Consider the following 25,664-nt stretch of genomic DNA (forward strand, 5'->3'; position numbering starts at 1 on the left):
CCATGACAAGCCTGGCCATACTGTGATACCCACGACAAGCCTGGCCATACTGTGATACACATGACAAGCCTGGCCATACTGTGATACACATGACAAGCCTGGCCATACTGTGATACTCATGACAAGCCTGGCCATACTGTGATACCCATGACAAGTCTGGCTATACTGTGAAACCCATGACAAGCCTGGCCATACTGCGATACCCACGACAAGCCTGGCCATACTGTGATACCCATGACAAGCCTGGCCATACTGTGATACCCATGACAAGCCTGGAAATACTGCGATACCAATGACAAGCCTGGCTATACTGCAATACCCATGACAAGCCTGGCCATACTGTGATACCCATGACAAGCCTGGCCATACTGCGATACCCATGACAAGCCTGGCCATACTGCGATACCCATGACAAGTCTGGCTATACTGTGAAACCCATGACAAGCCTGGCCATACTGCGATACCCATGACAAGCCTGGCCATACTGCCATATCCATAACAAGCCTGGTCATACTGCGATACCCATGACAAGTCTGGCTACATGTATACTGCGATACCCATGACAAGCCAGGCCATACTGCGATACCCATGACAAGCCTGGCCATACTGCCATATCCATAACAAGCCTGGCCATACTGCAATACCCATGACAAGTCTGGCTATACTGTGAAACCCATGACAAGCCTGGCCATACTGCGATACCCATGACAAGTCTGGCCATACTGTGGTACCCATGACAAGCCAGGCCGTACAGCGATACCCATGACAAGCCTGGTCATACTGCGATACCCATAACAAGCCTGGTCATACTGCGATACCCATGACAAGTCTGGCTATACTGTGAAACCCATGACAAGCCTGGCCATACTGCGATACCTATGACAAGTCTGGCCATACTGTGATACCCATGACAAGCCTGGTCATACTGTGAAACCCATGACAAGTCTGGCTATACTGTGAAACCCATGACAAGCCTGGCCATACAGTGAAACCCATGACAAGCCTGGCCATACTGTGATACCATGACAAGTCTGGCTATACTGTGAAACCCATGACAAGCCAGGCCGTACAGCCATACCAATGACAAGCCTGGCCATACTGCGATACCCATGACAAGCCTGGCCATACTGTGATACCCACGACAAGCCTGGCCATACTGTGATACACATGACAAGCCTGGCCATACTGTGATACACATGACAAGCCTGGCCATACTGTGATACTCATGACAAGCCTGGCCATACTGTGATACCCATGACAAGTCTGGCTATACTGTGAAACCCATGACAAGCCTGGCCATACTGCGATACCCACGACAAGCCTGGCCATACTGTGATACCCATGACAAGCCTGGCCATACTGTGATACCCATGACAAGCCTGGAAATACTGCGATACCAATGACAAGCCTGGCTATACTGCAATACCCATGACAAGCCTGGCCATACTGTGATACCCATGACAAGCCTGGCCATACTGCGATACCCATGACAAGCCTGGCCATACTGCGATACCCATGACAAGTCTGGCTATACTGTGAAACCCATGACAAGCCTGGCCATACTGCGATACCCATGACAAGCCTGGCCATACTGCCATATCCATAACAAGCCTGGTCATACTGCGATACCCATGACAAGTCTGGCTACATGTATACTGCGATACCCATGACAAGCCAGGCCATACTGCGATACCCATGACAAGCCTGGCCATACTGCCATATCCATAACAAGCCTGGCCATACTGCGATACCCATGACAAGTCTGGCTATACTGTGAAACCCATGACAAGCCTGGCCATACTGCGATACCCATGACAAGTCTGGCCATACTGTGGTACCCATGACAAGCCAGGCCGTACAGCGATACCCATGACAAGCCTGGTCATACTGCGATACCCATAACAAGCCTGGTCATACTGCGATACCCATGACAAGTCTGGCTATACTGTGAAACCCATGACAAGCCTGGCCATACTGCGATACCTATGACAAGTCTGGCCATACTGTGGTACCCATGACAAGCCAGGCCGTACAGCGATACCCATGACAAGCCTGGTCATACTGCGATACCCATAACAAGCCTGGTCATACTGCGATACCCATGACAAGCCTGGCCATACTGCGACACCCATGACAAGTCTGGTCATACTGCGATACCCATGACAAGCCTGGCCATACTGCAATACCCATGACAAGTTTGGCCATACTGTGAAACCCATGACAAGTCTGGCCATACTGTGAAACCCATGACAAGCCTGGCCATACTGCGATACCCATGACAAGCCTGGCCATACTGCCATATCCATAACAAGCCTGGTCATACTGCGATACCCATGACAAGTCTGGCTATACTGCGATACCCATGACAAGCCTGGCCATACTGCGATACCCATGACAAGCCTGGCCATACTGCCATATCCATAACAAGCCTGGTCATACTGCGATACCCATGACAAGTCTGGCTACATGTATACTGCGATACCCATGACAAGCCTGGCCATACTGCCATATCCATAACAAGCCTGGCCATACTGTGATACCCATGACAAGTCTGGCTATACTGTGATACCCATGACATCAGATAGATGGGAAAAGGGAGTAGGAAGATAAAGGGTTTTTGCATGAGACAAAGTTTGTGAGGAATGAACGTGGGGAAAGAAATTGTGTTTCCGGAAATTCACAAACCGAAATGTGATTGGCGCTGACAAAGTTTGGGGTCAGATAAAATAGGTAAATCTTTAATACTAATGCATGTGAAACTATCCATATGCTATTACATATATTGACTCAATGCATTCAATATATATTCTGAAATCAATTTACAGAATTGGTTTTATTTTAATAGTTGACCAGAAAATAAAAGTGACAATTATGATAAATTCCGTAGAGAGAATTATTTTATTACATGTATTACTGTATAGTCCGTACAGTGCCAAGTCTGTGAAAATCATGTTGATTACCAAACCCTGTAAACTCAACAACAACATGAATGTCACACTGCCAAATCCATGAAATTTTCCTAATCAGGGTTGAAAGAATACAACACAATGTCTTGAGTTGTCATAATTTATAAATAACCGATAATCAAGCAGCACATTTTTTAACTTATGGACATTTTTCAAGTTAGTTTCAGGGGGTCGTGGAGTCCCACGATTTCAAAATTGGCAGGTTAACTTTTGAGACTGACAAGCTCCTATAAGATATTGAACAATGGACAATACCAGTATTGTGAGCAAATACAAACAGACAGTTCAATGTTCACTTGGAGCACATCAATGTCTAGAATTAGGCGAGGGTTCTCCGAACCTGCCTATTCACATAGTTCATACCCACCATAGACTCCGGTCAGTCAAAATGACTATTTTGAACTGTAGGCATTAATCAGCGATTCTGCCAGTGACAGAGAGATAGAATCCAGGTCAGGGGAAGCCCCATGACCTCAAGATTCTTTTACCCCTTACGTCACGAACCCACGTGACCGAGGCCACCTGGCAGCGCCACAGGTAGCCGTCCTTCACTCTGGTTCCTTTCTCTCCGCCTCGAGGACTTAGACCAACGCGACGGAAAGTGTGGGGAGGTTGGGGGGGGGGACCCGGAGTCTATGGTGGGTATGAACTATGTGAATAGGCGGGTTCGGAGAACCCTCGCCTAAATTCACTACGTTCAATTACCCACCATAGACTCCGGTCAGTCAAAATGACTATTTTGAACTGTAGGCAGAGTCAGACACCGATAGGTGGCAGGTTTTTCAAGCAAACAGAAAACAAGCAGCCTGTCGGCTGAGATAGCTCCGCTGTTAGCAATGCACATGGCAATTAAAGAACAGAAGATATCATTAGAAAATGAACAAATCTGAGAGAGGTCCACATGTAGTACCGATATGTATAATATATCAAAGCAATTGGACTTGCGGTTTTCAACAAGAAGTCGAAAATATCACTTTTTACCAAAAATTACAAAAATATTCATCAAAATTAGAGAATTAAAGATATCATCATGAAATGAACAAATCTGAGAGAGGTCCACATGTAGTACCTATATATGTAATATCAAAGCAATTGGACTTGCGGTTTTCAACAAGAAGTCGAAAATATCACTTTTTACCAAAAATTACAAAAATATTCACCGAAATTAGAGAATTAAAGATATCATTACAAAATGAACAAATCTGAGAGAGGTCCACATGTAGTACCTATATATGTAATATCAAAGCAATTGGACTTGCGGTTTTCAACAAGAAGTCGAAAATATCACTTTTTACCAAAAATTACAAAAATATTCACCAAAATTAGAGAATTAAAGATATCATTACAAAATGAACAAATCTGAGAGAGGTCCACATGTAGTACCTATATATGTAATATCAAAGCAATTGGACTTGCGGTTTTCAACAAGAGGTCGAAAATATCACTTTTTACCAAAAATTACAAAAATATTCACCAAAATTAGAGAATTGAAGATATCATTACAAAATGAACAAATCTGAGAGAGGTCGACATGTAGTACCTATATATGTAAATATCAAAGCAATTGGACTTGCGGTTTTCAACAAGAAGTCGAAAATATCACTTTTTACCAAAAATGACAAAAATATTCACCAAAATTAGAGAATTAAAGATATCATTACAAAATGAACAAATCTGAGAGAGGTTCACATGTAGTACCTATATATGTAATATCAAAGCAATTGCACTTGCGGTTTTCAACAAGAAGTCGAAAATATCACTTTTTACTAAAAATGACAAAAATATTCACCAAAATTAGAGAATTGAAGATATCATCATGAAATGAACAAATCTGAGAGAGGTCTACCCAAGGTACATATACACCAAGTATCAAAGCATTCAAGCTTGTAGTTTTCAAGAAGAAGTCGAAAAAGTAAAACATTGACACGGACGACGGACGACGGACGACGACGGACGACGACGACGGACAATCACTCATATGATAAGCTCCGCTCGACAAAGTCGACAGCGGAGCTAAAAAGGAGAATGATGAAAGACTTTTCTCCAGTCCGGGATGAAAACACACCCAAAAACCTAAGTTAAGACCCAAGAAGGGTGGTGTCTTACCTTGCCTGTGCTGTCCCCGAAGCAAGAAGCCAATGCTGCTGTGGTGACAGGGTTCAGTGTGCCCGAGAAAGCTAGACCCAAGTCGAACTCGGGGGTGATAAGTTTGAAGTAGGACCGAAACAGTTCGCATGAAGGTCGACAGAAGCGAAACCTGGGAGCTTCCAGGAAGTGCTAGTGGAACAGACAATCTGCCTGCAAAAATGCAGAGACTGACTTATCGCCTATGCGCAGAGGCCCCTGCAGTCGTTCGGGCTGGGTCAGCAAACAAGGCCTGACCCGCTACGACGGGGCCTAACCTGAAGAGACCCTGCTCAATAGATTGGGTGTCTCCTAGGTAGTAGTTGATGAAGACGTTCTGCGTTCTCCAGAAGCCTGCCCTCAGAATGTGTTTGAGGGGGGCACCCGACGCTAGCGCTAGTGAGTTAGCAATCGCACGGACCTCATGTTCTTGTACTTGGTGTCTCTGCAAGGTCTGTGTTGAGGAGGATAGTGTATTATAGACCTCCAGTCCAGTCGCAGTAATCCACCTGGGGATGGAAGTCGGGGAAACCGGCTTATCCCGCTTGTCAGGGCCGTAACACAAAAACATGTGTTTGGTTCCCCGTCTAGAAAACCTGGTATGGTTCTCGTAGCAACTCAGCGCTCGGACCGGGCAGAGAAGCAATTCCTCCTGGTCTTCCGGACTGACAATATTTGCCAGCCGGGGGATGACGATCGGTTGAGGATCGTGTCCTGGGATTTGGTTCTAGGCGAGAAACCCGATTCGTGTCTTTAGCACAACTTGATTGTCCATAACGGCGGTACATCATCCGAGAAGGACAATGCCCCCCAGCTCTGGCCGACGCCTACCTGAGGCGAGGACCAGTAGGAAGACTATTTTCCACGTCAAAAATTTGAGTGGTGCTTGATCAGAGAGGCTCAAAAGGCGGTCTGCTTAGAGCGGACAACACAGCCGACAAGTCCCAGTTGGGCAGTTCCCTTGCATGGGGTCTCAGCGTCTGGAAAGCAGTAAATAGTCTCCTAATAGTAGGACAATCGGTTAGTCTTGTTCCCATACGTTTTAATGGTGGGGCACAAGGCCGACCTGTAGCCAACGATCGCTGCGTAGGACAAACCCACTTCGTCAAACAGGTGGACGAAGAAGCCTGCTACCTGGCCAATAGAGGGATGGTATCGATCAATCTCCCTTCCGCTACACTAACCAGTGTATGCTCGCAGCCTAAAAATGTAGGCTGCATTGGTGGAATACCTGTTCGCCCTGGCCAGGACGTTGGCAGCCCGCTCAGATAAAGCTTTCGTATGTGCGGGTCTAATGAGAGCCTCTATGCGGGTAAGTGATACCCGCTGGGCTCGTGGTAGTGCGCCGTCTGGTTGGGACGGCATGTCCGGTAAGTCCGGAAGCACTGCTGGTGTTTCGACTATCGTTTCCGACAGAAGTGGAAACTAGGCCCTGTTTGGCCAATTGGGTGCTACCAATGATAATATGCAGGTGTGCACCTGTCAAAGTCTTCTCCGGTGCCCGGTGGACTAGCGGGAAGGGAGGAAAAGCGTACACAACTAAGTGGGTCCGCGGGGTAGCAAAGCGACCCTGGCCCAGGCTCCTGGAGTCAGCAGGAGTGTTACGTACGTCGGGAGCTTGGTGTTCCGGGGTGCGGCAAACGGTCTACCCTTGGACCGTCCACAGCCGAAACAGCTTGCAGGCTACCCACTGGGGTATCAGCCACTCCGTGTTCTGGAGACGGAGTCGCCCTGAAAGGGCGTCGCCAGACTGTTCCTCACCCCTGGAAGGGTGCGTCCCCCCTCCTTGAAGGAGACCACCGCTGCGTTGTCTGTGCGGAGCAGGACTCTGTGGTCTCGAACTACAGGTAGAAAGCGTGGTAGTGCTAAGTACACTGCTCACAGTTCGAGCCGGTTGATATGGTGGTCCCGAAACTATATGAGAGTCATATCCTTGAGCTTGTTCGTCCAATAGATGCACTCCCCAACCCTGGGGGGAGGCATCTGTTACCAGAGTCATACCTGCGGCGAGCGGGTCCAAGGGGGCCCCTCTGCCCGAGGTTGGTCAGTGACGACCACCAGGGCAGGGCTTCCTTCACTTGGTCCGAGATCGAAATCCGCCTATCTAGTTCCCATAGGAGAGCTCGGCGTTATAACAAGCGGCTGCGTAGTGCGGCCTGGGGAACGACCCTTCGAACCGAGGTCATCATTCCGATGATCCGCATTAGTTCACGGAGGGACACCGAGGGAACGCTGACTAGGCATTCGGCTAGGCTGCTTAGCGCTAAGCAATATGCTTGAAATAGCTAAGCCAAGCTTACCTCTGTGTCAAAACTCCATGCCCAGGGACACCAACTGCGCGTTGGCTCGAGGTGGGACTTGTCGATTTACTAACGAGCCCAACTGGTGAAGTAAATCCTGTGTTAGCCTGATGCGTTTGGCTATTACCCCTTGCCCGGGTTGTTGGTAACCAGTAGTCTGGGTACGGGTTGAGGTGTACCGACATCTGGTGAAGCAGCAGCACTACCTGTTTCATCCCTCTGGTGAACACGTAGAGCGCTGTGCCTAACCCGAACGGGGGGGGGGGGGGCACCGAAGTTTGAATACTTGGCCGAGCTGGGCGATTCGAAGGAGATGGCAACTCGCTAGGTGCATCGGTACGTGCAGGTAGGCCCCGCTTAAGTCTAGCGGGGCTAGCCAGTCAAAACGGTGGATGGAGAGAAGAACCCTGAATGGTGTCTCCATGTGGAACCGATCGAGGGGCACGTACTGATTCAGTCTGTCTAGGTCCAAAACTGGACGCCTGCCACTTGTAGATTTGGTACTACGAACACATTTGGGTAGAAGCCTGGACTTAGTTCCGGCTGATGTATCCTGTGTATGGCGTCTTTCCCCAGCAAACTGCTACTTCCTGTCTGATTGCTTCCGCCTTGCGGGAGTCCCCTGGCAGTGCCCAACAGGGGAGACACTGACGGGGGGAAATGGAGATTTCAACGGTATGCCGTAAACGGATGTCACCACCTGGAAAGGTTCAGGTATCGGTCACCCGCCGTCTCCAAACCGGACTACACCGGTGCAATCTGTGTACGACAGGGATGTGTGGCCATGTGTTCGGCAGTTGCAAGGGGGGGGGTGCTCCCTTCACCCATGAGGCCTGAAGTAGTTACTAAGTTGTGATCTGGCCACTCACCGAACACGTGCCTGTCCCCCCCCCCCCCCCCCCCGTTGCAGAGGTGAGCGTCAAACATGCTTCCCCTGCTGCCGGGTAGACGTCCGCCCAGAGAGGGTGAGGAGCCACCACCTGGCTCTTACCTCCCTGGGGGCGCGCCACTACCCTTCCCTCCCATGGAAGGGTATAAGCGCTTGCCTCCTGGCTGACTCTGGCTAGCGGACAACGCCCTAGGGCGTTTTGTTTTCTGTGCTTGGGGTGCCCTCCGCTTGCCCATGGCAGGACCAACTGGCTAGCGGATTCGATCTGAACCCTCTGATTCATTGCACTCCGAAGCTTCGAGACTGTACCCACCATTCCCTGAACAAAGAGGGTGGAGGGTGTCCAGTCTGCGTCACTGAGGTGGGGGACGTACCCCAGCTCAGCTTGTCGGCGAAAACACGTGCGTCTAAGGCCGCGTCTCGTAGCACAGTAGTGGCCCTGGCCAAGCGAGCCAGGCAACACTAGGGGGTGTCACACGTAGATGTGCGGTGGCCCACCAGTAAAAATGTCGCCTGGTCTAGGAGGCTGGTGCGTTCTGCCTCCAAGGTCACCAGAGTGCTGGGCACGCATAATAATGCGCTCAAGCAACTCTGCCCTCAGGGCTAGATGGGTCGTCCTCAATTGGCAAAGACACCCATGGAACGCGGCTATCCCCCTTTGCCCGGTTTGCCAAATTCGTGGTACCGGGGTCTGGGGAAGGAGCCTTGGAATCCAGTTGGGGTCTCATCCCACGCTATGGGGTCTGATCCCGAGACACACCAACCGGGTAGCGTTTGGTCCAGTGGGAAGTGTTGCCTAACGTTATCCCCACCCTGGGGCCTTAAGCATTACATCCTCCGCGGCTGACCAACGCCGCCCATCAACACCGTTTGCGTGCTCTGCGCCCCACTCCACACTCAGACGGACAGGGGAGAGATGTGCCGACGGGGTTGCTTTGGATCCCGACGCCTGTGATCCCATAAGTGTTGAAGCCACCTTAGGTGGTCACTTTATGATCAAGGGTGGGGGTATATACATCGTATCACTGGGATCGATGATACTCCGCCTCACCCCAAAAGCGTGGCTCACCGAGTCATACAGATGGAAGACTCTGAGGGACCGCCCGGAGTACCAGCTGTATCCAACGCGACCGAACTGCGTCTCCTTTAACTTAAAATATGTGAGAGGGAGCGTGTTCGACTGTGCGTCTCATGACAGGGTCGGTTCCCTCTGGGGACGCCCGTGGGTCGGTAAGAAAGTAGTCAAAACCCACAGCGGGGACCGGACACAAGGATAAATTCGTTACCGTTGTACCGTTACCACGTGACGAACCCTAGCTGGCTGAAAGTGGGGGGGGGGTCAACGCGTGCCCTGCCCTGAAAGCCCTGCCCCGAGATCGAAGACTTGGCTGCCAGCACCCCGTTGGCATTCAGTGCCCGCGGATCCAGAGGAGGACCGGTGCAATTAGCCTGAGCCTCGGCCACCCCCCAAAATAGTGGGAGAGCCGTGACTGGGAACGGGGGTTCCCCGGAAGAGACGTGTTTGAATGCAAACATGCTTTCGTGTCTCTTCCTGCTTGCCCACCGAGGGGACACAGTGGAGACAGCTTGCTCCGACTGCGTCTGATCTACCCGGCCTGCCAGGGACGCAATTGCCCCGACAGTCCTTCGACCAAAGCCCTCAACTCGGAGGCAAACTCGGCGCCGTGCGAGGAAGGGTCCACGAAGAGACCCGCAACGGGCCCCATAGGAGGAAAGCCTCCAGGGGCACAGCCTCGCTGCAGCCGGTAAAATCGGGTAAAAAACACCGCCTGAAAAAACAGACTGTGAGGATGCCCTCCGATCAGCGAGGGAGACCGAGAAAATATCGGTACCTCCGCCGTCGGGCCTCTTACTCGACGTCCCGGTACATGAAGTACCGGTAGCCGAGCGTGAGGACTTTCCACTCATGCAAAACACGCAACTCACTTTAACCGATTTGTTTACTGGACGCGCGACCTTGCTGTGACGCGGTCAGTGTCAGCGATTTTGATGGCTCTGAAAGAAAATCTCAGGCCTCAGAACTCCAGTGAAAAAAACACGCTTTCACGCAAAAAAAAAACCCGGAACCCACACGTAGCCACGACAAAGCATCTCGGATGCGGGTTCTATGCTGGTAGATTCTGAATAAACCACTGTACGGTCGGCTCGAAAGACTAGGAGACCGGAAGAAAAAGGCAGCGAGCCTTGGAGCTGTCATTACATCGATATATTGCTAAATACATTAAAAATAAAAGACGACATGCATGAGGGAGACGAATTACAGTTGTAAAAGGTGCCGCCATGAAATCAACATGTGATTACGTAGTGGCGCCGGATTTTGATTTCTTTGCTGTGAAAAATACTACACGCAAAGGGGAAAACGACACGAGGGTAAAAAAAGACAAGGAAAACTTATCCTACCAGCTACCATGTCGGATGCCGAGCAGCGGCAACAACCCAAGCTATAAATCCGGACAGGAAAAAAAGCAGGCGATCCAGCAGAGCTCGCTAGATTTCATCTCCACTCGAGGCGGAGAGAAATTAAGAGTGAAGGACGGCTACCTGTGGCGCTGCCAGGTGGCCTCGGTCACGTGGGTTCGTGACGTAAGGGGTAAAAGAATCTTGAGGTCATGGGGCTTCCCCTGACCTGGATTCTATCTCTCCGTCACCGGCAGAATCGCTGATTAATGCCTACAGTTCAAAATAGTCATTTTGACTGACCGGAGTCTATGGTGGGTAATTGAACGTAGTGAATTTCTATGTTGTTGGAAGAATGTGTGTCAAAGTCAGAGAAAGAGAAAACATTGATGAAAAATTGATTGTAGAATTGGTATTTACCCAGATTTCAGTGCAGTAATTTAAAAGTGGAAAAATGTGAGCATTATACATGTATAAGAGAAAGTCCAATGGGTCATTAAACAGTAAGCTTCGGTTTTACAAATTATTTTTTTTAGTTATTAGTTTTTCTCAAGCATGGGTCTTTTCAGTACCAGACTTTCTCGCCCAAATTTTATGCACTTTTTTCTTATATTCTTCAATATTTCTGAACCCTAATTTTGGAGCCAACAGGCAAAATTAAAGTCAATTTTCAGTTTTTACTCAAAACATTTGGCTATTTTTATCCCAATCTGAAGAAGGAAAGTGCAGACTATAAACAGTACTATTTTGGTGATGAAAAGTGGGAACTGGTTAAAGGTGATGATCAGAGCATGTGATGATTAACCAGACATTACATACATAATGAGGTATATTCACCTTACTGACCCAACAAGTGGTCCACAGCAGGCTTGTAATTAGCAGTAGCCCAAAGTGTGCCGACTACCAATTATTGTCCTAGGGCTACAATTTTTCAAATGTAGCAGCCCAAATGGACTATTAGAAATTTACCACAAAAAATTACACTATTTTCTTACATTAACCATAACACAAATTGAGCAATGTGATATTTATCTATCTATCTGTGTTCACACTTTCTTGCATTACTAAAACCGATGTACTACCCAATATTACCAATTATTTCCACATCACCCTCTGACACTGATTTTATTTTGTTTATTCTGGCTATCCATGGATGCTTCCAGCAAGCAATGTGTTAAAACTGTTAGCCTACATGTAGTAGGATACAAATACCTGCATGATAATGAATATTGTGTGTTTCCATTGGAAACAGCTGTTCCTGGATGTAATGGTGGCACAGATATACCGTACTAACCTACTGCATTACCAGTATTTGTCTTATACAAATCACAATATAACAACTATATACACAAAGTCAGTAACTGTTCAAACCACTTTCTCTGGTGTGAAATTGACAGAGATTTGTTTAAAATACAGAAGGATATTTATATTGGATGTGCGTACATACCACCAGAGAATTCTGTTATTCACAAAATAACAGATACGGATATTTTTCATCTCCATTTTTCCACTAAAGGAAATGTCATTTTGTTAGGGGACTTTAATTCTAGAATAGGAGAATTAACTGACATTATTAATGAAGACATAAACCAACACATTCCGCTTCCTTTGGATTATGTGAATGATAATTTTGAACCACGTAATAATATGGACAGTGTCTCAAAATCTTGTGTTAACAAATTTGGTAGAAAACTCTCCCAAATGTGTATTGAATGTAATCTTGTAATTGTAAATGGCAGGACAGTTGGAGACTCAGCAGGTAAATACACTTATTATTCACCTAATGGATGCAGTACAATTGATTTTGGGGTCATTTCTAAATCAATTTATAATTATGTACAATATTTCAAAGTTGATAGATTAACCCATATTTCAGATCACTGTCCAAATATCCTATCTTTATGCTTAAATCCAGACCTCCCAAATAATTCTCAAAGAAATCATAGTAATAGATTGGATCCCTTACCAACTAAATATATTTGGGACAGTGACTCAAAAAATAAATTTTTATCTGCTTTAGAGCTAGCAAAATGTAATGAAATCAAAACATTTATGTCGGCAAACCATGAGAACTCTGACAAAATGGTATCGAATTTCTCTTCACTTCTACATGTATGTCAATTGGCAGAAAAAAGCCTTAAAAATCCACTTCAAAAGAATAATAAAAAATAAAATGAATAAAAAAACAAACAACCAAAGATGGTTTGATAAAGATTGCCATTTATTACGTAATAAACTTAAAATGCATACTAAATTAATTCAGAGATTTCCTAATGACCCTATTGTTAGAGGTAGATTCTTCAAAACACGTAAACAATTTTAAAAAATCCTCAAATACAAAAAAAACAACAATTTAAAGTACACCAGCTTAATGAAATTGAGTCTTCAAGGTAACAATTCAGCATTCTGGAAAAATACAAGTGAACTCAACAATGACACGAATACGGGTACACAAAAGTCAGAGACAGATTGCATAGCACCAGATAAATGGTTGACACACTTCAAAGATCTATTAAATTCTAAACCTGGTAAAAATACAGAAGAACAAGACGATATTATATCAGATCTTAGAAATAGAGAAATTAAGGAACTTGATGCTAGAAAACTGATTTGGATGGACCAATACAGGAAAAAGAAATTAAACAAGTCATCAGATTATTGAAAAACAACAAATCAACTGCAGAAGACCAAATCTGTAATGAGATGCTAAAATGCGGTGAACTGATTTATGGCAATATAGAAAAGAAATGATGAATGTAATTTAAATATATGTATTACTGTTTTCATGCTGCCGATACAAAGGTTGAATAAACATTATTATTATTATTACCTCATCAAACCTATTGAAAAATATTTAACTCTATTTACAATGCAAATATCTTCCCACATGCATGGAGTACAAGTTTAATAATACCCATACATAAAGCAGGATCTAAATTAAATCCCTCAAACTACAGGGGAATAGCAATCTGCAGTTGTCTTGGCAAACTATTTACAAGTATTCTTAATACAAGGCTAACCACTTTTATTGAGAAAAATAACATTTTGTCTCACCAACAGTTTGGTTTCAGAAAAGGTTGTCGTACAACTGACAACCTATTTTTATTGAAAACTATTATTGAAAAAACACACCAACAACAATCAGCATGAAAATACAGTGAATGAAAAAAAAAAAGAAGCTAAAGCAAACAAACAAAATTTATGCCTGTTTTGTAGACCTGAAAAAGGCTTTTGATAGTGTTTGGCATGATGGTCTATTCTGGAAACTATTAAACAATGGGGTGACAGGTAAAATGTATCAAATTATTAAAAGTATGTACAGTAATATAAAATAAAAATGAAAGATGTTCTAACCAATCAATTTAATTCAACACTGGGTGTAATCTGAGCCCTTCACTCTTTAATAATTTTATCAATGACATAACTAATACCCTGGACCATGAATCATGTGTATGCAGATGATATAGTTATTCTTTCTAAATCCAAAAGTGGCCTCCAGAATGCCCTTGACAATGTCTCAAAATATACACAGAAATGGAAACTCGCTGTAAACACTGAAAAAACAAAAATTATGGTTTTTAATAAAAATAATAAACTCTATGACAGTGATTTATTCTTTTTTGAAGGGAATGAGATTAACATTGTGAGAAATTATAATTATTTAGGTATTGTTCTCAGCCCTAATGGAAAATTTAAAGCTGCTATGAAACATCTGAAATACAAAGGAATGAAAGCATTATTCTCTTTGAAAGCCAAATTAGGTCATAATGAAAGCCTCAGTCCCTCATTATTGTTATCATTGTTTGATAAACTAATAAGACCAATTCTTATATATGGATGTGAAGTATGGGCTGAAGAAAGTTCATTCAACTCTACTATAGAAGATGTATACCTCAGCTTCTGTCGCTTCATCCTAGGCGTTTCAAAAAACACTCCGAAATTGGGAATTTATAGTGAGTTGGGTAGATATACTATCGATTCATTCATTAAAGTGCCTGTGCAATGCCCACCCTCACGTTTCCCATTTTAGATCTGTGTCCCACTGAAATGGGCAGTTATTGATTTTTTTGCTGAAAATGATTACTCGTATCCAAGTAAATTTGGGATTATTCTCGTGTTGTAGCCACGCCCACCTATCCCGAAACGGTCGACTGTTTCCGGATTTCCGACTCTCGTCGAAAGTGCGCCACCAAATGCCAAAATGTGAGAGGAAGTCATACCCCTAGGCCGTGATAACACTGGTCATTCAGTATACTTTTAAACGATATACATTTTTCGGTCGGCGTTTTTTTGTCTATTTTATTTTTTTTGAGAGAGAGTTTTTAGATGTTGTGTCGTGGGCTTGGTCAATGTGTTTCCACCAAATAAAGTTTTAATATGATGTTATAATTATGACAATCACGCCATGGATCACGCTAACTCGAATCCACTCTGAATTTATCTGTATGTGTGTCGATCTCGATTATTTTTGTTATCCAATTAAACGCCGCTTTTAACGCACTTGCCCTCGTCGTGACCCGACGCGTTCACCTATTTCAACAAAATTTCAATTTATTTCCACGCGGCTGTCATTTATTTAGTAACTGTGATTTGTCGTTTTTTTAATTATTTTATAGTGATCACTATAGTCTAATGTTTAGAATGTCAAAATATGTTCTCTTTTATTTTAATTTTGAAAGTTTTACTCAGACGATCGATGAAATAAAACAGTGTAGCAACGTGCCTAGTAACCTGCTAAATAACGAGATAATTCCGACGTAAAATTCTATTTTGCCCAGCGACAGTCTACAAACGTGCGCCGGTAACTGTGACGACCACGGTGACCAGCTACATCAGAACAGACATATTTAGCATCTAACTCAACCCCATGCAACAAAAATTGATACTATGTATTCACTATGGTCCACTCCTCCTCGACGAACAAGTACATAAGTGAAAATTTAGTCAAAGACGAGAAAACTGCACAAGAAATTTGCCTTATTTACACGTATCGGCAATGCAAGCTGCCATGCGACTTCCCCTTCTGACGTACAAGGGGAATTTCTGTATGTAAATAAGAAGCTAATGAGGAGCCTCGTTTTAAAATACACAAAAATAAAGTTGCCGTAGATTGAGTTTAAAACACATTTTTTCACTCAAATAAAATAATTCATGCTTAGAAACATAAAAAAATAATAATATTTATGTATCAATGGATAATTTTAGACGTGAAAATAGCAGCCATTTCACAGGCACTTTAAAAAACAGTTAATAAAATATACAAACCACCTAAACAAAAAAATGTATTTATAAAGCATTGGATTAACTCAATGAGGATAACAGACAAAACACTAATACAAAAAACAAACTAACAAAAAATTTAAAACAAACTTCATTTTGGAAAACTACTTAATTAAGCTAAAAAATAAAGAACTGAAAAGTACCCTAACTAAATTCAGACACAACAGAATCAAAAGTAGCGACAGAATCTGCAAATTGTGTAATAAAAATAATATTGAAGATGAACATCACTTCCTCATAATATGCCCAGTGTATAGTAAAGAGAGGGTCATTTTATACAATGAAGCTGAAAATATTATTAATGGCTTTACTAATCTCACACCTGAAAATATATTCATAAAAATAATGTCAAATAATAACTTAACAATTTCTCTGGCACAATATCTGAAATACAGCTTTGTTATTAGACAGCAGCACCTACTTAGTCATTGACTTTTTTTTATACCTATTATGTGTTCATTGGGTTCTCGTTTTTATATTCAGTTTATAGTTTTTTGTTGGTGCTTCATTTTACTTTTATTCTATATTTCCGTTACTAACTTCAATTTAGTCTGTTTTTGGTTGTCTTTAAACTATTAGCCATTGTAATTTGATTTATTTTTATCTGTAATTTTTGTTGTTGTTGTAACCTTTAACCTCCTTCAGTAGGTTGTTGTTGATATAAGAGATGCTGCGATAATAAATAAATAAACAGATTAACCAGCATATAATTAATACTCATCTCTTAGAGCATTGTTTGAGGGACAATACTAGCAACAGACAATCCTGGCATCATACAGGTATCTATTTTCAAGCTACAACCTTTTGTATGAAGCAATTGTACATGTAAAGTAGACCAGTTATGATATTTAAGATATCCTCATTTTGGCAATTATTGCCAATAGTCAAAAATTATTGTATATGTGCATAGATTCATTTGTGATTGAGTTTTCAGAATCTTATGTGTTCAAGCACAGTCCACCAATTGACATTCTTTTTGAAGATCAAATATAAACCATATGACAATATCAATATTAGATGTGAAGAATTTCATTGAGATTTGTCTGAGATGCATACCACTATTAATCTGTCCACTATTGTCCATTGCAGTTTTTTAATTTTAAGCCAGGAAGGGGCACTTATATTAGTGTGGGAATAGAGACCTAAGCAATAATAACAACATTAAAATGCGAAGATTCATGGGTAGACTCCTATTTTTAAACAATGTCAGGCTATGGCTGTTCATAGAAGCATGGAAGGTAAAAAGAGAGGAGATTTATTTCTTTTGTTTCAAGCCGACAATATTGCCTTATTGCTATTGTTTATATTTCGTTTTACCCCGTCACCAGTACCGCTTATTTACTCAGCGAAATGGGATGAACTCACATTTTTGGTGACTGAAAAAAAATCACCGTCACGAGTGGCACTGTGCATCAGCGAAGAGACGAAAGAGTGTACAATGTATGCGCAGAAAGGTGCACGTGACGTCATAGGTCATTGACAAGGCCTGACACCGGAAACGAAACACTCGTCAGTTGTTTTCCAGCGTGAGCGGATGATACGCTGCTCGGTCTCTGCGCATAAACTTGTTCCATTTTTAAAGATGAAAAAACTACACGCCCGGTTGTCTCCCGAAGTATTTAAAAAGCTCAAGTGGGACTTTATGTCAGGCACTTTCGGGTAAGCTTTGTCTTGTTTGTATGCGGTGATATGCGATGGTGATAAAACAAGATTTTTTCGCAATAGTTTCGCTATTTTGTTACCGCCTCGACACAAAGACATTTATTTATTTATTAACACACAACATCCCCGGAGGGGATGAAAAGGGTTACAAATCAGATAAGTAAAATAAAAATAAAAATAATAATAACACAACAAATATACTTATAAATACGTTGTGTGTGTGATCATATGGAAGGTGGTGCGATGTTAGAACCCTGGTGTGATCACGAACAGTTATTGTTGTGTCAGTTTTCTGATATGAGCATATAAATACATATGTTTCATTTCATTTTAACGATTTTTACAGTTGTTGTCCGCGATTGAAATACTCAAATAGGGAAAGATGTTGGGTTATGGTTATGTTGCTGTCTTGCTTGATAGTTTTACTGGTGCAGCAAGATTTGTTGTCATGTTTAAATTGAGCCGACCCGAATATTAATTATTCACGTAATCGCATTATGGAATTGTTTACCAAGTAAATAAATCGAAACGATCATCGAACAAGGGAGAACAATAGCGTCATATCTCCTCCCTTTTTACCTTCCATGATGGAAGGTAGTAACGGAAGGAGCCACAACGCCTATCAAGTGGCCACTTAAGCCTCTTAACTGGTTTATTACCGTTTCAACCCAAATTAATCCTGATAAGGACATTGTCTAGCTCATCTTTGATGTCGATGATAGTTTGCGATTGTTTACACAAGTAACGAGTTAGCGGAGTATGATATAACCTCGCCGATTTTTAATGTGATCATAAAATATATGCGCATTATGAAACTACGGTCATCACACATGCGCACTGGGTTTGTTTAGGTGTGAAAGGTCAAAATACATATTTCACGATCGGTATCGGGAACACTTTATTCATATTAATTTAATATTCGTTATTGATTCGTTTTATTTTCACTTTGAGTCACAGTATTGATGTATTCCTTTGAAATTACATGTATCCCTATGGCAAACTAACACAACCTTGACTGTTTCACGCCATTTAATTCTTCAAGGTTATTGATACTAACGTAAGAGTGAACACGCTTCAAAAGTAAATACAGCCGGAGTTTATTTACATGGTGTGAATCCTTGGCTGTCTATATAAACTGTGATTTAATGTAATTTTTTAGTTGTTTCTACCTGACGCTCTATGACGCATGTCATATTCCCGAATAATAGTATTCTTTGCTGTAGAATACTGTCTCGCTGTCACTCTGTCTCGTAACTGCGTAGTATATATACACTACCAGACTCGTTATAATACGAATCCTGTCTTCTATTGTGATACCCAACCACAACTGGGAATTCAACAGATGAATGTTTGACTTTACAAATTTCACATGTTTAAATTATTAGCGACTGTAACTATAACAAGATTCCGAGTGCATACAACAACAATTCCTAAGGACTCCTACAAAATATTATCACAGAGAAAGTGTCGAGGCATGCTTTTCTTCCGATACTATCTTTTCTGTTGGTGTTCGCCGATGTCTGTTGGTCACAAATTTTGACAGTTTCGGGCGCCAAACCTACAATGGTACCAATACCATTGAATAATTCAATCGACACAAGCAATCATTGGGCCATTCCAGTTTATATCTGCACCCCCCTGTTGATGAGGTCGGATTTCCAGCACTGTATGATGAGGAAAATACCCCGGAATTCCAACTGTATATGGAGAAACAGAATCTGGAAATCCAGACAAGTATGGAAAAAAAAATCCTGGAAATCCAGGCAGTTATGGCTACTAAATAAAATATGGCCTAGTTTATCTCGCCACATACCGGTTGATGAGGTTGGATTTCCAAGACTGTATGACTAAAAAAACTTGGAATTCTGACTGTATATGGTAAAAAAATTGGGCCAGTATGAAATAGTTATTACTGAAATTAGATAAGGATGGTGGTACAAATGAGCTCATCAACACTGTGAATCAGGACTAGTTTGGATTTCCATTATAAAATATAAAATTTTGAACTTTAAAAAATAGTAAATTAGCATATGATAGTTATATTTGGAAATCCTACTGTATGGTGGCACAAAGGAACTCATCAACACCATAAGTAGGAACTATAGTTTTGGATTTCCATCACTGTATGGTGAATGGTGATTTGGAAATAAAACTTTGTATGACTTAAACATCCTTGGAAATTATACCCTGTATGAAGTAAACACACAAGCTCATCAACAGGGGGGGGTGCGGATATAAACTGGAATGGCCCATTGATTAAGTCTCATTACCATTACAAATACAAAATTCACGATATTTCATCAGTTCTTTTTCAATCAATGTTATATCTGACAAATTTCCATTAAAGTTCGCCAAGATCTCCGGAAACAACAGCATTCAAACTAGACGTAATTTTCAACATTCTACATGCGAGGTTCAACTATCGCTTCCGAACATGCTCCGAATATTACCGAATGCTTGAGATTAGCGTAACCCATTGTACAAAGGTGTAAAAGCTAACAAGAACAATGTTTGTGAACAAACATTGACAAACAATCATGAGGTAAAGCTAAAACACAGTCCCTCCATCCCCGGTCTAGAAACGGTCATTGTATTAGGTGTGAATTGGTCTCCTTCCCTGGCAAAGGCGCATTGCGGGTGTGGGCAAAGCATTGTCACGTGATCAGTACGTTATTTGACATCGTCAGTGTTATGCATTTTTATACAACTTAGTTGTTTATTCCAGAATTCGTACTTTTTCACATAATTTTTTAATCAGGATATCTGTATAAGGTCATATTTTAGCTGGCGAGTAGTTCTTTAATTCATCTATTTTACCAGCAGCGACACATTTTCACAACAAATTTTCATACCTTTACCCAGATATTTGTCGTTTTTGATTTTGGGGTGATTGAAATGAACTCAATTTTATTTACCATACTTCTCGGCGCGAAACCAATATTTGTCTTCGATTTTGACATTTTATGATTGAAACATATCATTAAAAATTGGTGGGCTGATTTGTTATTTGTCACACCGCATTTTATTAATGTTAAATCGAGCGACTTTTATGGATGCTTTTTAGATCGTAAATGCAAATGGCGACGTTTTGAAATGACAATGTACTCAATTCTGTGCTAAAAAAAACATTTATATACAAATATTGAAGCATTGTTATATACTTTTGCATAGAATAAAGTCATTAGTTGTTGTATGGTTGACTTGAGCTGTTATGAACCCCCAAGAATCAGAAATATCACAGGTTTTTCAGTCGACTATGTTAACATGAACGACGCCATTTTGACAAGATTTGTTTAGCGATGTCAGCATGTTGGCACGCGAGGTTTTTCCCCTATTAAAACGAGAAAATGAACATAATTCCCAATATTAATCTTTGCATTGCAAGAACTGGATGTTTATGAGTTGGTAGGCTGGTTGTGATGCGTATCAGGGTTCAAAAAAAACAAATTTCATAGTGATAATTTTGTTTACATGTTTGTTTACGTTGTGGTTGCCCGAATTTGAAGTCAAAGTGAAGTCATACAATGAGGTATCGCTTTGCATGACGGTAACTTTTGAAGGTATTGTAATCTGTCTGACTTCCTGACTCCCTCGGCCAGCGTGTGAACGGTTTGTTTACCCGCACTGCAGTTCGAGACAAAAGAACGCTAGTGATAGAACGCTAGGGATAGAGGGATTGTGGCTAAAACAATACATCGTGGCTCCTTCTGTTAGTACCTTCCATGGACTGTCTATCACAAGTGAAGGTGACTGTAACAACTCAGTAACAAGTCATTGTCAATGACACGTCCCCGTTCCGTTCATATTTGAGTGACATATACATTCAAAGCAGATCATGACCGAAATGCACCTGCATATGTACAACACATTGTGCTAAATCTGAACAAAATCCATCCATGCATGACTGAGATCCGGTTCTGGAATTGTGAAAATACGTGATTTTGATGCATTTTCGGCCTTAAAATGGCCATCATTCAGCTATTGTTAAGCAGATCATGAAACAAATGCACATATCTATTTGTGACATGATGTACCATGTGTGTGTGAAGTTTGAACTTGATCAATCCAGACATGTCTTGGATACGGATCCAGAACTGAATTCTTTAACAAAATGGCCGCCAGTCGGCCATTTTGAACTTGATCCGAAAAAAAAAAAGACGTGCACCAAGGTCCTATTATGTTTAATGTATGTACCAAATTTGAACAAAATCCATCCATGCATAACTGAGATACGGGTCCGGAATGGTGAAAATGTGCGATTTCAATGCATTTTCGGCCTTAAAGCGGCCCCCATTTGGCTATCGTTAATGAGATCATGAAACAAATACACATACATATTTGTGACATGATGTACCTTGTGTGTGTGAAGTTTGAACTTGATCAATCCAGACATGTCTCGGATACGGATCCAGAACTGAATTCTTTAAAACAAAATGGCCGCCAGTCGGCTATTTCGAACTTGATCCGAAAAAAAAAATGACGTGCATCAAGGTCCTATTATGTTTAATGTATGTACCAAATTTGAATGAAATCCGTCCATGCATAACTGAGATCCGGGTCCGGAATGGTGAAAATGTGCGATTTCAATGCATTTTCGGCCTTAAAGCGGCCGCCATTTGGCTATCGTTAATGAGATCATGAAACAAATGCACATACATATTTGTGACATGATGTACCTTGTGTATGTGAAGTTTGAACTCGATCAATCCAAGCATGTCTCAGATACGGATCCAGAACTGAATTCTTTAAAACAAAATGGCCGCCAGTCGGCCATTTCGAACCCGATCCAAAAAAAAAATGACGCGCATCAAGGTCCTATTATGTTTAATGTGTGTACCAAATTTGAACAAAATCCGTCCATGCATAACTGAGATCCGGGTCCGGAATGGTGAAAATGTGCGATTTTGATGCATTTTCGGCCTTAAAATGACCGCTATTCGGCTATCGTTAATCGGATCATGAAAAAAATGCATGTGCATATGTCCCATATAATGTGTGATGTATGAGTGAAGTTTGAACTTAATCGGTCCATGCATGTTCGAGATACAGGTGATCACGGACGGACGCACGGACGGACGGACGCACACAAGGCAAAACATAAGTCTACGTTTTCGGACTGCGTCCGAACGGGGACTAAATATGCTGTGAGATTAGGCTTACTTCATCATGTGATACTGTAAAATAACTAATTTTCATTGGGTTTAAATTTTGCTGATTTACCATTTCAGGCATGTTCAGTGGGTTTTAAATTCACGGTTTTAATGTGTTCTATGCTAAATTTTACATATTCACTGGGTTTTAATTTAGTGCATTTTCCAGTCACCGAAATAAGCCAAATTAAAACCCAGTGAATAGTTAACCATTTTACAGTATGGGATTTTGTTCACATTATTATTTTTATTTATATTAAGCAAGTTCAAGGGTAATAGTACACAATAGAGTTATATACTGTTGTCTTGACATGAAACAGTCTTACCTTATAGTCAGGGAAAGTCACATATTGTGATTTATCTGAAATTATCGGTATGTACTTTTGCATAATAATGGATAAATTAGAAAAATAAGATCACAATTTAAACATTGGTTATATTTATAGTCACAAGAAGTTAAAAGTTTTTTATACATTTTTTTAATCACAAAAATTGTCTTGGTGGACAAAGTAAATATTAACACGAATTTGTCTTATAATGTACAGAAATAGTGTACTCTAGTATGATTGCTCAACTAATTTTACCCATTTTGAACATTACATTTGTAACTTTTAGGTTTTTGTACACATGCACAGATCTACATCCAATGTGAGATCGCAAAATATTGATGTTACGTTTACTGAAGCTGCTGATTCCTGACACCATATTGACTATTAAATTAAAGTTAAAATAAGTAAAATCCACTAAATTAAGTCTACTTGTATATGTGAAATAACAATAAAACTTTTCTTAACAAATTTTAGTGGCTTATTAACCTTGATAACAAATATTTGTTTTGCAGGATTTGAAGTTTCTTGTTCATTGTTCACAGTTACCTTACCAGAAAAAAATCTTTGAAAGTGGGTCTCGGGATTGTTATGTTCCTCCTAGTTCTAGAGATACTGTATAGTCTGTCAAATTTGACAAGCCTAATTTCACAGATGAGTGTGGAATCTCATAGCCATACTTATTTTGTGAAAAATTAAGCCAGAAAGTTACAGAACTCCGTAGTTTCAGTGTGATTCTCAAAGATAGTCCGCAACACAAAGTCAGAAGAAGACAAAAAATTGTTTTGTTAGCACGCTTTATTATGATTTTTTAACATTAAAAAACTGACATTCAGTCATCTTGCATCCGATTGTCAAAAGAGTACTTGTGTATATTGAGAGATATTGCTCTGGAACGGCATTAATTAAAACAAAATGGCCACCAGTCATTTATTTTGAATTGGATAGGCAATAAATACATATATGAATATGTATAATGAATATATAAAATTTGAACACAATCAGTCAAAGCATGTCAAAACTGCATTCATTAAAACAAAATGGCTGCCAGTCAGCTATTTTAAATCTAATCTGAAAAACAAAATAAAGTGCATCAGGGTCCCATGTCTTATGTATGTACTAAGTTTGAACAATATCCATCCATAAAAGACTGAAACCAGGTTCTGGAATGCCAGAAATGCTCGATTTTTTGATGTTTTTTCAGCACAAAAATGGCCATAATTCGGTCATCTTGAATCAGATTGTAAAACAAAATGTAAAACAAATTGATGTGCATATATAAAATATGATGTATGTGTGAAGTGTGAATGTAATCAGTCTAGACATGTCTAAGATACAGGTCTGGATGCATACACGCTCAGAGGTCAATTCATAAGTCCCCGTTTTCGGACTGCGTCCCAACGGGGACTAACAAATGCAATTTTTAGTTTATATGTGCTGCTACGGTAAACAAAAATGCAACGTCCCATAACTCTAGTGTAACTGTCATTACTACTAGTATTACAAATTATATACACAATATATGCTTGACAGTGAGGCAAGTCATATTCTTAGAGTCATGTTTGGTTTCAATGGACATGATAAATTGTGTTTTTCAAAATGGCTCTCTCTTAGGATAAATGATAATAAATTTAAAAAGTGCCTGGTTGCCCTTTATTTTTCTAAAATTCAGATGTTCTATAATAGTGTTCCTATATAACGTAAAGGCAATTTTATTAAATTTGGCCTTGAAAATATATGACCTCCCAAATCAAGCTATGGATATATTTTTGTCATTAGGGACAGAATGGCAAAATGTGCTAAACTGGCAACATATTTTCAATTCATTTTCAAATTTTCTAAGAAGACCCGGTAATTTTATTTCATTTTCTTCATCGTGATCCTCCGTGTTAGCTTTGGGGGAACACATTTTATGCGTGTGGGAGATGGCGTGTGGAGTGTAAAGTAATTGACACGGTGACATTTTCTGTGAACAGAATAGCAATGAATAATCAGGGAAGAAATGTGTAGCAGCGAACAAGCAGATGACACGTTGTCATCGCAGAAATGTTAAGTTTACATGCAACTAATTTTACGAACACTTCCGGGTTATGGACACTTACCGGTGGCGCCTCCGTAAGTCTTGACACGGAAATCATCCAAAGTCTTTGGATATGCGTCGAACTGTCGTAATTTATTAAACATCTCTTTTCCTGGCTTCGTCTGTGTATAATAACAATAGTCCAAATTATTCAATATTGGCTCCAAAACGCTATCTTATTGGTATCATATGGAAACAAACAGTGACATCCTAGTATCCTATCGTTTTGGTTGACCTCACAATGTTCCTCGCGCGTGGCGCATGTGCAGAATATACAAGCACTTAATCAAAGAGGGCGCTGTTTTAAAGGGACGACTCAGTTTTAATAATTTAGGGTGGGCGAGCACATTTTTGTTGACCCCCCAACACAAAAATCTCACAATACTATCAAAATTAAGAATAATAAAAATAACTCATGTACACTGTTTTTACATGACATAACCCTTTGGACGTCATTTTTTGTTGTTCA

At 41.3% G+C, this 25,664-nt stretch overlaps 1 protein-coding gene across 1 annotated transcript in view; it reads right to left on the bottom strand.

The window, feature by feature from the left end:
- Positions 1 to 25,460, bottom strand: part of LOC100367068 (endoplasmic reticulum-Golgi intermediate compartment protein 3-like) — a 94,957-nt gene extending 69,497 nt beyond the window's left edge. The window contains exon 1 of the mRNA XM_085508116.1: positions 25,218 to 25,460. Coding sequence (XP_085364242.1) covers positions 25,218 to 25,299 — 82 coding nt within the window. The 5' untranslated portion in view covers positions 25,300 to 25,460. The remainder of the gene's footprint in view (positions 1 to 25,217) is intronic.
- Between the last annotated feature and the right edge of the window lie 204 nt (positions 25,461 to 25,664).

The sequence above is a fragment of the Saccoglossus kowalevskii genome, chromosome 14 (assembly GCF_978046115.1).
Source record: "Saccoglossus kowalevskii chromosome 14, keSacKowa6.1, whole genome shotgun sequence".
In the NCBI taxonomy this organism is placed as follows: Eukaryota; Metazoa; Hemichordata; class Enteropneusta; family Harrimaniidae; genus Saccoglossus; species Saccoglossus kowalevskii.